This window comes from Gavialis gangeticus, unplaced genomic scaffold (genome assembly GCF_001723915.1).
Source record: "Gavialis gangeticus isolate Ggan-Ray unplaced genomic scaffold, GavGan_comp1, whole genome shotgun sequence".
Classification (NCBI taxonomy): Eukaryota; Metazoa; Chordata; order Crocodylia; family Gavialidae; genus Gavialis; species Gavialis gangeticus.
In genome coordinates this window covers 157745874-157761765 of record NW_017729032.1, presented here as the reverse complement: position 1 = coordinate 157761765, position 15892 = coordinate 157745874, and the positions used below count along the sequence as shown (strand labels likewise).

The window sequence follows — 15892 nt, the reverse complement described above, 5'->3', positions numbered from 1 at the left end:
AAAAAAAAAAAAAAAAAGGATTAAGGCCTGACCAGTCCCTGAATCTATATATGTCCAGTTCCTCTGTCTCCAAAAATGGTAGTGTTTCAGTCTTCACCATCCGTGGGCGTCTCATACCATATTGTTTTGGTGCCCCAGGGCACTGGTGGAGTGGTGTTAAGGCTACAGATTTTTCAGCTGTTTTAGCAAGCTGTGAGGAGGAGGAGAAGGATTGCTGGAAGCCTCCCAGAATGTGATCAGAAGGGAAGTATGCCAGTAAACTACTCTGGATCCTCTCAGTAGGACAGGGAATTCAGAGTGAAGCCAGGGTTCACAGTCTACTTCAGTGTAACCAGAGAAAAGGGAAATTTTGGCTGTCTGGTTTTAATGCTTTTCAGAACCCAAGTATTTGTGCGTTTGCCTGCACAGCATTCACTTTCAAGTGCCTAGTGTTCTAAACTTTTGTTTTCCTTTCTGCAGTGAAATCTCAAGACTTTCAGTAAGGCTATTTGAAAGCCGATTGCCTTGGAGATGGCCTTCAAAGGCATGTGCTTATTGGATGGGAATAAAAATTATTCTAATCCCCTGTTGGGAAAACAAAGCAGAAATTGAAATAGCATTTTCATAAAATGAAAATCCTAAAGAGCCTTGGTGAGGCAATAAATGCTCTATCAAATACAAAAAAAGGGAATAACAGCATTCTCATTTAGTGAACAAAGCAATCGGGTGCAGAGGTTGTAATGTATAATAGGCCTTGATGACTCAGACTTATGCATGCACTTCACCCTGTATGTAGGAAATAGTCCTCCTGAAGTCGATTGCAAAATGTATGTATTTACATGATCAGGACCTTGGGTTTGTATTAAAATATCTATATGAGAGAGAACATAAAATTAAAGGTTATACTATGGCACCCAGCTTCTGAGGTGGCTTTTTAACATGGATTTTAGGAGAGATTTAACTTCATAAAGAGCAAATAAGCATTGTACTGCAGAAAGTAAATCATAGCAAACAACTAAACCAACTTAATTCTTTTTAAAATCAGACATGACACTAATCTGTGCTTTAAGTGTACTACAGGTAGCAGATTTATGTCCTAAAACCTGATAGGTGATAGACTTGTTGAACGGTTGACCGTAACTTTTCAATACGAAGCAGGATTGTTTTACAGAAAATGAGGTGTGACCTCCAATGTTGAAATCCAACCAGTTTAAATGGCTTATGTTGACTTTGTCAGCAAATTTAGGAAGCCAGACCATGCAGCTAAAATGCATCTCCCTTACAAGCCGAGGGATCTCTGAGCCATGAAGCAGGAATGAGACCCGGTCCTTTATATCCAGTAAAGTCTACAGGATTAATATTTTACCACAAAGCAACTTTGCTATTGAAAGCTGTGCAAACCAGATAGATGCAAGCAATAAATGTATGAATAACATTAAATAAGTCTAGTCAAGTCACCCTTTCCGGTCATGCCTGTATGGATAATGAAATTTAATTAAAGAGTTAGTCAGCCTTGAAAAAGAGTCTTGAATAATTGTTCCTGGGGATACTGTGAATCTGAAGGTGATTTAGTAATTTAAAAATTGTGCCTTTTGAGTTTGTTTAAATGAAACACTGTCTAAGGTGTGAAGTTGTACACCACATCTGCAATTCAATACAACTGTTACTCCTAGGACCATTTGATTTGGAGGCATGGGGTTAGGTTTCTAGGAAAATGTTCTGGCTTTATTGTGTATGTTTAATCTGCTGTATATGGTACAACCATATGTTTTACCATGTGGTCAGATGTAGATGGAGGTTGGCATCACTGAAACACTCGCCAGAACTTGACAGTGTTTTCCTAGCGTTTGTGTCCAGCACATGGCTCCAGCCTGCTGCCTGTATCATCCTTGGGCAGTGGTTCCTTTAACATTTTGCTTGCCTTGTTGGAGCTTGCAGGGATGCTGAGCAGTAAGAGCCTGCAAGATGCATTCCACCTGTATGATGGGTGGTGGCTGTACAGAGAGAATTTGCCTTTTCTAGTATCACCATGTACTGGTATCAGCTGTGCATTAAATACTGTTTTAATTGCAGACCGGGTGGCCTGACTTGCACAGCCACAGTGGCGCAACAGCATCAGTGTTGGCAGCAACTGTGGGATTGTTCCCTCTCCCTCCCTCCCCTGCACTCTCTTTTTTCCCCCCCTTGAACAAGCTGTTATTAGCCCCAGAGCCCCTGCCAGAATCCAGACCTCACTTTTGTAAAGGAGGTGAAGAGAATGGTAATTTCTTGCATATGTAAAGCTGCTGACAGCAGGTAGGGTTGTTCCTTACAGCACTGCCAAGAGGTCAGGGTGCATAAAAACTGATTTTAAAAAACAATTGTAAAACCCACCAGACTCAAACTCTACAAAATAGTTTTGCTTTCATTTATCTTGAAACATGTTAGTTCCTCACTTCCCACTTTATAAGTGTAGACTGCCAAAGCTGTTGTACTAGGAAACTAGCTAACTTAGTAGCATGTATATTTTATGCAGCGATTTCCCCACCCCCAGAAGCATGCATTCAGATTCTTGTTGCTTCTGCATAAGTCATGCTTAGGGCCTTGTTGTTATTGCTAAAAGAATAACACAAATAGGAACTATAAAACTGACAAGTAAATAACTTACTGTATATTTATAAAGGAATATCACCTTGCAACATATGCCTGGACCAGGCCATATGCATCCATTAAGGCTTACATGTGAGAAATGGTGGCACTTGTGTTTTTGAATCATTCTAGGTATCTCAGGATGGATTTTTAGAAGTACATACAAGTGGATTTAGGAGCCTTGTTTTTTGAACTGTTGTCTACAATATGAAAGTTCACAATAACTGTGTGAGGTGTATTGAAAGTATAACTTACTGTTTTTTGTCTATGAAGCAATTGTGTTTTGTAATGATCATGACATGGAAGAAGTTTCTAATAAGTACAGTTTTAGTCCCTGACCTGCAAAACTTCTGCATGTGCTTAGGTGTAAAAATGTTTTAGTAATCTTGAGGAAGTCAGCTGCACTATTCACAATGGTGAATTCTCCTCCTGCTTTCCTGCTTTAAGATTTTGCAGGATTAGGGCCTTAATTTTCTTTTTTGCATATAGTACTTTCATAAATATAAGTAAGAGACCCTACCAGCAGTGGCGTATTACAGTAAAATTTGTCATCGATATCCTTACCCTCAAGCTTCTGTATATTGATTTTTTCTAATACTTTTGATGTAAAGTTTCGGTACCACAGATTTTTCAAGGTTAAAGCTTACAAAGCCTCCACCTGATCTGAAGCAACCACCCATTTTAAGTCGGTGATTTAAATTGCCGCTTTTTGCTAGCAGCTCAGTGAGACTGATACAACATATTGGGGAGGGCTGCCTCCAGTGAGCCAGCAGGGTGGCCGTGTGCCACAGGAATGGCGGAAGTGGGCTTTGTGCTCAGTCTTCTTGCTGGCAGCTTCATGGGCTCCAGTTTCAAAAGTTCACAGAAATTTACAGGAAGCTGGGACAAAGTAATTCATAAAAACGGGTACAAAACCTACTTCTGTCAACCTGTCTTGATGTGCCCTGAAAAACAAGCGCATTCCTGGCAGTAAGTGATGCATGGTCATTCTAATTGTAGATCCAGAGGACAGATTAAATATAAGTTGGCTGTTTGGCAAAACAATCTAATAAGCTTTCAGGGATTTATTGCTAAGTGCCATGTCAAACTGATCATTAGAGATATTTTCAGCAAAACCCTTTTAGTGTTTAATTTGCTTATAGGTCTTAACTGGAATAAACCAAAATATGTAATGCACAGCTTTGAGCCATTGATTTCATGTGCTGGAGAAGGACAGCAATCTATGAAATGGGACCCAACTAAAAGTCTGTTTATGAAGGGTGATTTTATTATAACACATGCACACACTCTCTTCTTGTGCGTTCTATTAAATTTGGCTGGACCTTGAGAGGTGTTTTAATTTGCATGGAGGCAAGCACAGGTTTTTATTGGTGTCTAGTGGGGCTATATTAAAGAAACAGAAGTCTTGGTTGAAGGTCTGGGTGTAAGGAGCTGAGAGAGAGACTTTTTAACTTTTTAAACCCTTATTATACAAATATTTAAAAACAAATGGAGAATGTGCAGAGGTATGTGGCCTTCCCAGGAGCTGAGCATGAAACACTTGTTAGCAACAAAAAGCATGTCACCGGAGATTGCAATCCTCTCCCTCACGTCTCTTATGCACCAGATATCCATCTTCCACTTTGTGGAGGCCCCCCTCAGTGGCCCAGCATGACACAAACTGGTCCTCATTTTGTTACAAGGTGAAGTGTTCAAATTCACATGCGCCCAGATCAGGAAGCAGAAGAGTTGGAGTGCATTGTCAGAGCTGGTGTTTGTGATTTGGTTTTTGTGACTTTTCAGAGTCACCATCTTGGCCTGGTTCAGCAGGAACTTGGACAGTACAGGGTAGAGAAGATGTACACAGTCTTGGAGAAGTCCAAGTCCAGGCCAAAGAGGGTGCTGAGGGCAACAGAGTGACAGCAGCCAGGGCCTCATGCAGCAGCTGCTACTGGAGGTCACCAATTCTTTTGGCAATGGGTAGCTTGTACAGGGTACATCAGGCCAATTGGGCTTGGTCTGGTGTTGCTGCCACTAGGTGTTGCCTCCAAGTCGTACCAGAGCAGGCAGAGAGGACACAGGAATAATGCACTTTGATTGTACAGTGCCTTCCCAGAAGGAATTGCAAAGCAGATCCCACCACTGTTATCGTTGGCATGGGAAGGGGTAGTACAGCGCCAGCAGCTGGGGTCATGGCCAATGGGAAGACCAGGCCCATCAAGTACTGCCATAGCATGTGGAACAATGGCTCAATGGTGACGGCATAAAACATTTTGGAAAGAGGGCAGCCTTGCTGGGTGCCCCTGTGTGCTGGGAGCAGGGCATATAGCTCTCCATTCACCTTCAGGAAGCTAAAGATATCCTGGTACAGGATCTGGATGGTTGAGGGAGAATGCAGGCCCCAAACCAAAGGCTTTTGAAGTCCAGAATAAGAAATTGTGGTTGACCGATTGAAGGATTTTTCTTGATCCAGGGAGACCAGGCCAATGTTCAGACTATTGAGTTTCATAGCTGCCAGCATGTCGTTGTAGCAGACACGGATTTTCCTGGGTGGTTCTTTCAGGTACACTGTAGCTCTGTTCTGAGCCAACAATGGATGCCATGACCACACCGAGCTGGTTAGTCACAGCTTTGGTTAGGATTTTGTAATTGGTACAGAGGCGTACAGTACTGGTTGCCAGTTCTTCATGTTACCAAGATCTCCTTTCTTGGGAAGCAGCATGATTGCTGCTCACTAGCAGCTGACCAGTATGATCCCTTCACTGATGCTCTCCTAGAAGACGTGCAGGACGTCCAGGCTGAGGAGGAGCCAAAAGGTCTTGCAGAATTTGGATAATCCGTCAAGACCTGATGCCTTCCCCGTGGTGAGGCCTTCAACAGCAGTGCTTCAGTGAAAGGGCCATGTCCTGTTAGGGCACTCTTTTGTTTTTAACAGAATGAATCATATGTTTGACTGACCTGTTAAGTCAGAAAAATGTTGAAAGAGGTAACATTAGGCTGGCCATATCTTGCACCTTGAGTGGTGGTTGGTCCTACATTTGCATGTGTGATTTTTCTCATTCAGGGAGATTTGATTTAGTAAGTGCATGACTTCTGTCTCCAGCATCAATAATGGATTGCACCAATACTGCATCCAAACTACTAACTTAGTACAGGTCATGGTGATCTCAAAGGATGCCTGGAAAGTCTTACTGCTTGCCTTTTTCATTGTTCCATGTCATTTACCATCAAAGTAGGATAATACTCAATTGGATGGACAGAGAGAACACCATTTAACTCTATAATTCACGTAAGAGATGTTGCTGCTTTCGCTTACTGTTCAGGAACTTTACACTGTCTTGTATTATTGAACTCAAGAATCTTCTTGAGGTGGAGGGTTTTTTGTTTGTTTGTCTGTTGTTTTGTGAAAAATTATGCTAGAAATAGCAGCTGAATTTCTACTCAGCTGAATTCATCCTCAGCCAGCCAATGAGCAGTTTGATAAATCCTGGTTCTCCCTCTTTTTCTACTGTCCACTTCAGCCCCAGGCCAGACACACAGCACCTTCATTCTCTCTCTCAGAGCAGTGCTGCAGTTTTCTTCTTCCACTGGCATTAATCTGAAGCTGACAGCACTCTCCAGAAGGGATTCTCCATCTCCTCAGCCCTCTGTGTCATTGCTTCCTTCCTGGTTGGGAATTGGCAGCGATTTTTTGAGTGAAGTGCACCCTGGGGTCAGGAACAGTATCAAAAACAGGAAGCCCAGGCAGGACTGATAGCAAACAGGGGTCCTGTTGCATCTTCCTTCCTCAGGAGCCCTTTTCCCCAAGTAACATACCATGTCCTTCCCTGCAAAATCCTTGGAAACTTCTAATTTGCACAAATTATCCAAGTTCCAAAAGTCATCACCAGCTTTAACATATTTTGCCTTTTTTTCTGAACATTCTTAAATATGGCTCAGTTAGTTTATCTTAAAGCCAAGTACACACATAGTCCAACACAGTAAGATGCGCAGATATCCCTCAGAGTCAATGCAGTTGTCACAGTGTAACTGCACCAGGGCAGTCAATAGAGGTAATTAGCATAAATGTCTTTCATGAGGTGTTGCTTGTTATAAAACTGCTGTATTGCTTTTGGAGAGCGGGACAAAAGTCCTGATTCCTGTGACTTTATTCACATAACCAGGGCCTCTTAACATTTAAGCTCAGTAAGTTAATGGCTCTGTGTGTGGTCACTACTGGAATAGTTGGCCTTGATTCCTCACACATTTATTTATTTATTTATTTATTTTGATCTCAGGTATCCTGGAATTTTTCCACCATCAGCTGAAGGACATTGTTGAATATGCAGAACTGAAGACGGTGTGTTTCCAGAATTTGCGGGAGGTGGGAAATGCTGTGCTTTTCTGTCTGCTCATTGAACAGAGCCTGGTAGGTACCTAAATGCTGTTGGAAAACATTGTGCATCCCAAAAGGTTTGATAGCACTTGTCACAGACTAAAACCACTGACTTAGAGTCTGAATTTTCCCTGCAGGGAACTGAAGATTCCCTGTAGTAAAGAGACTCATTCTGGGGGGAGAGATCTTTTGGCTGCAGAAACAAGATTGGTGTAACAGAGCTCTAACGCTCAAGGAAAGGAGGCTGTGAACAGTAGTCAGGCCTTGAGGAAGAGCGTATCAGTTGCACTGCTCTGACAGTGCCCCTAAAAGGGAGACCTGGCTGTGCATCCCGTCTTCATAATGGGTAATTACTTAGTGCTCCAGCAAATGCACTTTAAGAAGTGGGGTTGGGAAGCAAGAGGGAGACAAGGGATAATACATCTGTTCTGGACTGAAAAGAGGAACTGATCTTCGGATCAGGCATGAGGAGCACCCTCTCTCCATCTGCCTACTATGACCCCATCACTTACCAAGAAACAGGACTCTCAATTGTAGTGTTCTTCATTTTCTCTTAAACTCTTGAGTTTTTACATCCAATTTCGATAAATTTCAGTAGAATACGTGACAACCCTCGGTTAAACCATTACATCTCATGTTTTGCTACTGCAGAGGACATGTAGTAGCACTGTTTCTCTTTAGAGCAGTTGTTCTGGTCTCGTATTGTCGTCAAATCTGAGTGCGTCTCAGGAATGTAAAAACAGCAAGAACGTTATGTAGGAGCAGTATATTGTGATCGTAGCGTAGAAATTGGGCACATAGTGTGGTTCCCACATCTGTAAGATGCCCCTCTACCCTGCCTTCTGCCTGACCTCAGACTAACACAGCTTTTGGTCTCTGTGTTACTTCCTGATGGACCATCCTTATATTTTGAAACACATGAAGTTCAGATCTTGCCAGATTAGCAAGACTAAGGTGAGAGCAGGTATGGAATATGTCTTTTAAATAGGGAGTTGGAATAACTAATCATACATAGATCATGAAGAAAACGAGGTGCTTTTTCTAATCAGAAACACAAACTGTAGTGTGTTTAGACTTTAGATGGTTCTATATTTAACTAAGAACAGAATGAATTAGCATAACAGACTTCAGCAGTTCACCCCTAGATACTCATTGAGGACACACTGGAACACAAGGTCATCATTAAGCAAAATGATGAAGTGTTTGTCAAGGCTGTGACGGAAAGTAGACGTGCTTCTTTTTTTGCTGTTGGAGGGCTTCAGGAGTGTTAATTAAAAAGGTACCTTATATTGTGACGTACGGTCTGGGGAATAAAAAGAACTTGGCTCTGTTCTCAGGAGATTGGGGCCAAAGCTCTACATGGACTATGTGACCAAGCCAGTTTTCATCTTGTTTGTTTTCTTTGACTGTAACGTAAGGACCTACAGATGTTGTGAAGCTAAATGAACTTCTGTTTTGTAACATTTATGTGGAAGATGCTATATAAAGGGAAAATATGGACTGCACAAGTAAGGACACCTGCAGTTAAGGTCGCATGGCATTTTAAATTATAGGACCTTCTTTTCGTTCATAACTCTTCCAAGTTTAAACTCTTTTGACCAAAATCTTCCATGCCAGGTCTCTGCCTGAAGCTGAATTTTTCTCTAAGACTTCGGCTAAATTGGTTTAACTGTTTCTGAGAAGATGATTAGGGCAAATAAAATCCAGTAATAGTAACATCAAGAAGCAATAAGGCCTCTGTGTTTTAGAGCAGAGACTTGAAATTTGGTAAGCATGTCCTGGTGCAAGCTGTGTTCCTTTTTTTTTTTTTTTTTGGTCCCCATAAAAATGTCCCATCCCATGTTCTGGAAAATTAAGTCTCTGAAAAATCTTTGTTCCTGTGGTCCCAGTAGAGACAGACCTCTTGGTATTTGGCAGCTAAATTCTTTAAAATTGCATCTCTGCGGAGCGTGGTCCAGCCCTTTGCAGTGCCGGTGTTCCAGTTGGATTGTGCATGCTTGATCCCTACAAAGAGTCTAACTCTGCCATGTGTGGGCTCTCTCCTGCACTTCAAATTTTTTTTTTTTGTGGCTGGTCCTCAGGTAACATGTAAAAGGAGGAACAGCTTGAGTGGGGGCCTTAGCAAGAGCCAGATAGGGCAGAGAGGAAGGAATGAACCTGCAAGGGAGAAGCCTAGGTAGCCAGAACAAAGGGAGGATGCAAGTGAGCAGAGGGAATCAGAAAATGAGGAAGAACTGGGAGAGAACAAGAATATTTCCTAGGTTTTGAATCCTTGAATTTGCAACCTCAGTGTTTTTCTTGTATAAGCTTTTTAATGTGTTGACAGGTGCATAGCACATAAAATGCAAAATCTGTGAACAGGGCAAACAGGAGAAATGGTGATCTGTTGCTACGCGCCTTTATCGTGTTGCAGCATGGGAAGTTTAGATTAGACACGAGGAAAAACTTTCTCACGAGGAGGGTAGTAAAGTACTGGAACAGGTTCCACAGAGAGCTTGTGAAACCTTGATTCTTACATCGGTTCCATATGGGATCAGCACCAATATAAGGAGAATTGACTGCATTGGCACTCGGCTTTTTTTGGCTGATGTGACTGATAATGCCACTGATAAATGCACGCAGGCAGCCAGGAGTACAGCCTGGCAGTGAGGAGAGCAGCCAGGTCCAGGTGGTAAGTCTCTTGTGAGGGAAGGGGCATGGGGGCGAGCAGATTGAGGCCCCAGTGGTGAGGGAAGCAGTGGGGCAGGGGCTGGGGCAAGGGCAGGTGCTGTACAGTCAGGGCAGGGCGTGGGACGGAGCTGCAAGCAGCTTGTCCAGGGAGCGGCTCTGGCCCAACCAGGGGCACATGCCCAACCGGGGGTGTGGGAAGAGCCCAGCGCAGCCCCGGCCCCAGCCTGCAGTGACAGTCCACCTTTGTCCCATGCACACATCTGGGGGCACATACCCCCCCATGCCCTCCTGGGCTGCATGCAGCAGCTTCTCCGCATGCCCCCTGGACGAACCACCTGCAGCTCCACCCTCCGCTCTGCCCCTGCCCCAGTCCCACTCCCTCACTGTGCGGGCCTCAATCTGCCCCCACCACAACTCTTCCCTCTCCCCTTGCCCCTTCTCCCACAACAGGCTTACCAGCTGGATGTTGCTCTCCAAGCTGCCCTGCTGCATATCAGAATCAGATCAGTATTAGCCAATATGGCTCATTAAAAATCGGCTATCACTGTCGGCCTAAAAATTCTCTATCAGTGCACCCCTAATTCTTAAAGGTTTTTAGACCTGAGTAGACAAAGCCTTGGCTGGGATGATACAGTTGAGGATGGTCCTGCTGTGAGCATGGGGTTGGACTAGATACCTCCTGAGGTCCCTTCCAACCCTAACATTGTATGATTCTGTCATTACCTTTCTGGCAGCTTTATCTTGTTTTGGGCTCTGTGGCTGTTTGATTTTAAACATCTTTCAGAAGTATTTTAGGTTTCCAGCTCTCAGGTCAGTAGCCTGTTCTTTTTCTGTAATTCTGCAGTACATTAGTAGACCTGAACTGTACACGATCCATTTGACAGATGCAGCTGGCATCGCGTGTAGGCTACTGTTGCAGCCACAAAAGGTGGAAATACCTGTCAGCTGTTTTCCATGACTCCTCATGAGGGTTTCTCATCTGTTTTCTCATGGCTCTTCTCCTGTTCTCAACTGCTGCTACACTATCTCATTTAATGAATTACTTTTCCCACTGCTTTTCTGTGGGGCCCCTTACTTGTCATCCTTGGCCCTGCCCTCTCCATCTCTCACTTGAAATCTTTTTAGTGAACTTACAAGCACAGCTCTGGCTACCTTCCTCATGGGAGAGTCACAAATCTGCTGCTGCCCTGTCATGCGTCTAACTCAGTACCTCTGCCTGCCTGCCTGTTTGGATTTCCATTTGTTGTCCTAAGCACAGCTGAGATAAATCTGGCACTAGATAGTTTCCTCCAGTTGTCCACTTTCCTTCCTTTCTCAATCACAGTGGACACCACCATTGTTCTTGGAGGAACCCAGCTTGTAACCTGGGGGGTGGCCACTCTGCCCTCTCCCTAGACTTGCCTTCAGGCTGCGTCCAAAACTTGCTGCTTCCTAAAGGACATCTTAGAGTTTTGGCCTTTCCTCTTTACTCCTTCTTCTAAAATGTTGTCTTTGCTGGGCTTGATTATTGCAGCCATGAAGAGCGTCACTGGTTCTGTTCTGGCCACACCACACCTCTCTTGACTGATAAAGTAACTGCCAGCTTCTTCCTGCAGCAAGTGCCCTGCACCGCTTAGTCCCCTCCTATCTGGCCAGCTGAACTCTCTGTTCCTCTGCATTCCCAGCTTTTCCTCCAGCAAGCAATTTTCCCCTTGGGGATCTTTATGCTTCCTGCATTGTTGTCATGCCTTCTGCAGGGTGTTTAACTGGTGGCCTGTGGGCTGCATCCAGGCTCCTGCCTGGTTGCTGCTCCCTCCATCACTCCTGCAGCTGCAGCAGCTGGGATCTCTAGACTTGCTCTTCCTCCTCTGGCTTCTGCTCCTTGCCTCTGCTCTGAGGGACAGAGCAGAGCCGGGGCAGCAGGAGGGCACTGCACACACAGCAGGGAGACATGTAGGCTGCCTCCCTGATGAGAGGGGCTAGTTTGCTCACACTGCATGCATGGCCAAGGGGGGAGGCTGCACTTCCTATGCAGCTGCGCAGGGCATCCATGGAGTGTGCAGCCTCCGAGGTTTGCAGCCTGCAGGGTATGTGTACCACCCCCACTGTCTAGAAGCTGGAGAGCCCGGCCTCCTGCCACAATGCCTGCAAAACTGCTTGCTGCTGATGGCCTGGGGCATGTGTTCTGACTGTTCTCCATCACTGTCCACCCTTTCTTTGCTCCCTTACCATCTTACCCCACCTGTTGTTGTACTTCTGCTCCCACCAAAAAACAAACGCACATATCCCTTCACTGGTAACAGCGGTGGGCCAGTTCTTCCTTCCATGCGCTTGCTTATTGGTTGTCAGCAGTAAGCCCTTGATTTGAGGATGATTTCTGCAATGGCTCATTGATGATCTGTACCTCAGCTTGTTATTGGTTGTGTGCCATAGGCAGGAGAGATGTTGGCAGGAGCCCGTGTGTGTGTGTGTGTTGCACTTGGGAAGCAGCAGCAACGTTTCTCTGCCCCCTGTCATCCCTTGGCCTTGCATATTGGAAACTAAGTCCTCCGGGATTGTCTCTTCCCTGTGTAGTGTGACCTGTCCCAATTGGGCTTCTCGGTGGTGCTGTCGTATGACGGTGCACCACTTCCACTCCCACTGCCATTACCACCATGACCGTATTAGCTTGACAGAGTTGAAAATTCATAAGAGTTAAACATTTATAGTCATTGTGGGTATGCTAAATAGTTTCCTGGGAAAAACTGTAGGGTTTCTTGTGTTTGATAGATAAGTCAGCTAATGGCTTTCTCTTTCTTCTCTAGAAACTGTAAAACCTTTAATGCTTACTGGATGTAAAAAATGTTCCTCTTTTTCTTTCTTTCTTTTTTTCCTCCTTGAGGGGTCTCAAATGATAATAGCCCTTACCTCAGTTTTGGCCCCTCCATTTGCTGGAAATATACAAGGATTTCTGGAAACAGATCCGGATTCCTGGCCTTTTTAAACAAAATTTGAAATGACTCTAGGCCAAAAGCCTGCCATTACTCTCCTGCGTCTCAGCCTTTTCCTTTCAGGGAGATGGCCCTGATGTGAGACTGGGTTATGGGAACGGCACTGGTAAAAATAAAAGCATGACTCACTGCTTTGTTCACATTTTTGTATGTCTACACAGGATCTGTCTGTCACTTTAACACTGAAATTAGTCATTCTCCATTGGTCTTTTCAATAAATATCCTCTGTCCTTTAACAGCTGCCAGCTCTGGGTGGGAGTAGAGTTGCTGTAGCTTGTTTGAATCCAAGGTAACCTGCAAACGCCAAATGGTCATTAAGCGATTGTATGAAGAGACCAGAGCAGTACACACGTGTTCTGGCTACCAACGGAGGCTTGGTGCCCTCTGCTGTTTCAATAATAAATACTGGAAATGCCAGCATGGATTCAAAGCAGATTTTGGCATTCTGGGTATTCCATGTTATATTTTCTTTGGTCTTTATACACTCTGCTCTTTCTTGGCCTAGTCCCTGGAGGAAGTGTGCGACCTGCTGCATGCTGCACCATTTCAGAACATACTGCCAAGGATTCATGTCAAAGGTACGGGTGTGGTGACCTGTTTTCTGTCAGCATTTATTTCTCCCTGTGTTGTGCTTTAGCTGGTGAAGGAATTGTTCAGAAACTTCCTTCATGGTAATACTGTGTCTGCATAACAATGACAGCAAACTCCAATGTTTGCAGGCTTGAAAAACATGCAGAACAATGAATAGAGGCAGGTAGGCCTACTAATCATTTGTAGGTGCCCACTGCAAATGTCAGGAGTGCACAAATGCAAAGGCAACACAATGAGATATCCAGTGCTGCTTCATTCCCAGTAGCAGACATAAGTGGAGGTTGCTTGTCTCCCATTGGGTTCCACCTTTCACAGCAGCCCTGATTTTGTAAGGTTACCAAATCCATTTGGGGCTGGGACACTTAGAGAACAATATTCCTGATCTGACTTTGGCCCCCAGTGATCCCCACAACTTTTTGCATGCTTAAAACTAGACGGGGATCATGGTGGTGAGCGCTTGCTGGATTGTTTCCTCTATTTCACCACCACTTCCTTCTATAATTGCTTATTTTTTTGGTTGTCCTTTTTCCTTGTCCTTTTGCTGCTGCCAGCAGCACTGATTTGTCTGGGCCTCTGCCCATAGGGTTCCCGTCAGTTACAAGGTGAAATGTACATCTTTTCAGGTGCACTGCAGCTGCTTGGTTCCCTGTAAGCAGCCATAAAACTAACCAGATTGCTGCAAATGTTCCGCACCCACTCGCCAGAGAACATTTCCTACTCCCCAGCGGTGAGTGGGCGAATGCTGCTTTTTTTAAGCCTAGCTATACATACAATTCCACCTTCATTATAACTCCAGCCTCTGAAGGTAAGTGGTCTATCTATGATAAGCATGCTTTTAATTGGCTAACTACATGTGGAAACCAGTGTTGGAGATGGCATACTAGAGTCTTATTTTGAAGGTGGAATCTAGTTACTGTACTAACTAAATGCATCTTGCCACTGGCTTTTGGCCATGCAGTTACCTTAAATTTGAAGGTACAGAATAGCATTGTTAATACAGTACACCTGTGTATCAAATAACAGCTTACTGAAGAAAAAGCAAGCTATTCTGAATTAGATCCCCTCTGAAAGGAACAGTTGTACAAAGATTTCCCTTCTGTGACAAAAGCAAACTCTAATAAGGATAACTGATTTCTGCACCACAATTTTTGTTGTTTTATAGTAGTATGAAGTCGCTTCCCTGTTAGAAGAAGTAAAGTTTTGTTTGGTTTTGTTTTTGTTGCCTTTTAGAGGGTGAAAGACTTGATGCTAAAATGAAGAGACTAGAATCAAAATATGCTCCACTCCATCTTGTTCCTCTGATTGAAAGATTAGGAACACCACAGGTAATGATCCCAGAACCTAAGAACCATAAGATCCTCACAAAAGTCATAGCTATGTTAGGGCCCTCTAATAAATAAAGATGGCCTATGGCTTCCTTGTCCAGTTATCTTATTGTTGAAATGAGGCGGGAAAGGTGATACTTCAAGTTTTGGGGGAGGACTGTGGTGTTGACATCTGCCTGTGCTGCCGTGTGGCGGGCCAGTAGGGGGTGCTCCTGCGTTGAGCCACACACCTCACTGTGCCCGACCACCTTCCAGGCTCCAAGTGCCTCCCTGGGGGTGCCTCACATCTGTCCGACCTCCTTCCTGGAGCACACTCACAAGCCTGGGGTAAAAACTGCCACCACCCAGGGCTGGGCTTGATTCTGGCTCTGTGCACCCTGGGAAACACAGGCCTAGTAGCCCTTGAGGGTACTTGACTCACTTCAAGCACTTGGGGGTGCTTCTCTCAGTCAGAAGCACAAGTAGTGGTCTCCCTTAGCCAAACCAAGGGGACCCCAAGGCATAATCTAGACCCACTCCCAATAAGTCTCCCACGCTAGGTACAAAGGAGCACTTTATTGATTACAAGGAGTAGGGTTGGAATAGGGTACAGGGTAGAGCAATATCAGAGAAATCCCACAGAGCAAACTGGCATGGCTGGGTAGCCTTTGATCACACATCTGAGCTACTGCAAGCTATATATCTAGTTAGATCTCAGGTAGCTTACTCACAAGTATCATCCAGAGGCAGGTGGACATTCCCTCTGGAGGCAGGCAGTTCCTTGATCATGAGTTTTGAGAGAGAAAGAGCAAGTTTCAAATTGTTCAGCTCTTCTCTCTCTGAGTCTTCCTCATGGCTGTTGCCCCCTCCTCCTGGACAATCCTTAACTTATATAGCCCTTATGACCTCATTTACCTGGTCCAATGAAGGCCAGCACCTGTTTACTGTCAGCCAACCAATTTGACATGCATCACTAGTTGCTGGGCAGACTGGCAGTTCCTAGCTCCCCAGGGAGCCCAAGCCCCTCACCCAGGTATGTGATGCCAGTCACGTAGGCAGAGGGAGCAGGTTTCCCCCTCCCTCAGGAATGTATGCAGCTCAGGTTACTTAAAGAGATAGGGTAAGGTGTGTACCCTCTGCAGGGCCCATCTTAACCAAATTGTCATGGAGCAGAATTTTTGGGGAGAAACAGAAGTGGCCTTCTGACACAGCTTCCATGTCCAATTATCTTATTGTTGAACTGAGGTGGGAAAGGGGAGGCTTCAAGTTTTGGGGGAGGACTGAGGGACAACAGAGAAGGGCTTGATGGGGAGCCAGCAGCAGCCAGTGATCTGTCCCTGAAGGCTGTGAGATATCAGAGCTCTTGATGGTTAGGATCAGCAGCCAGACTTATGCTA

The 15892-nt window shown here is 44.7% G+C and overlaps 1 protein-coding gene across 2 annotated transcripts in view; it reads left to right on the top strand.

Annotated features, from left to right (window-relative positions):
- Positions 1 to 15892, top strand: part of CYFIP1 (cytoplasmic FMR1 interacting protein 1) — a 167343-nt gene that overhangs the window by 141158 nt on the left and 10293 nt on the right. For both annotated transcript variants that reach the window (XM_019524180.1, XM_019524179.1), the window contains exons 26-28: positions 6864 to 6994; positions 13106 to 13178; positions 14422 to 14516. In XM_019524180.1, coding sequence (XP_019379725.1) covers positions 6864 to 6994; positions 13106 to 13178; positions 14422 to 14516 — 299 coding nt within the window. The remainder of the gene's footprint in view (positions 1 to 6863; positions 6995 to 13105; positions 13179 to 14421; positions 14517 to 15892) is intronic.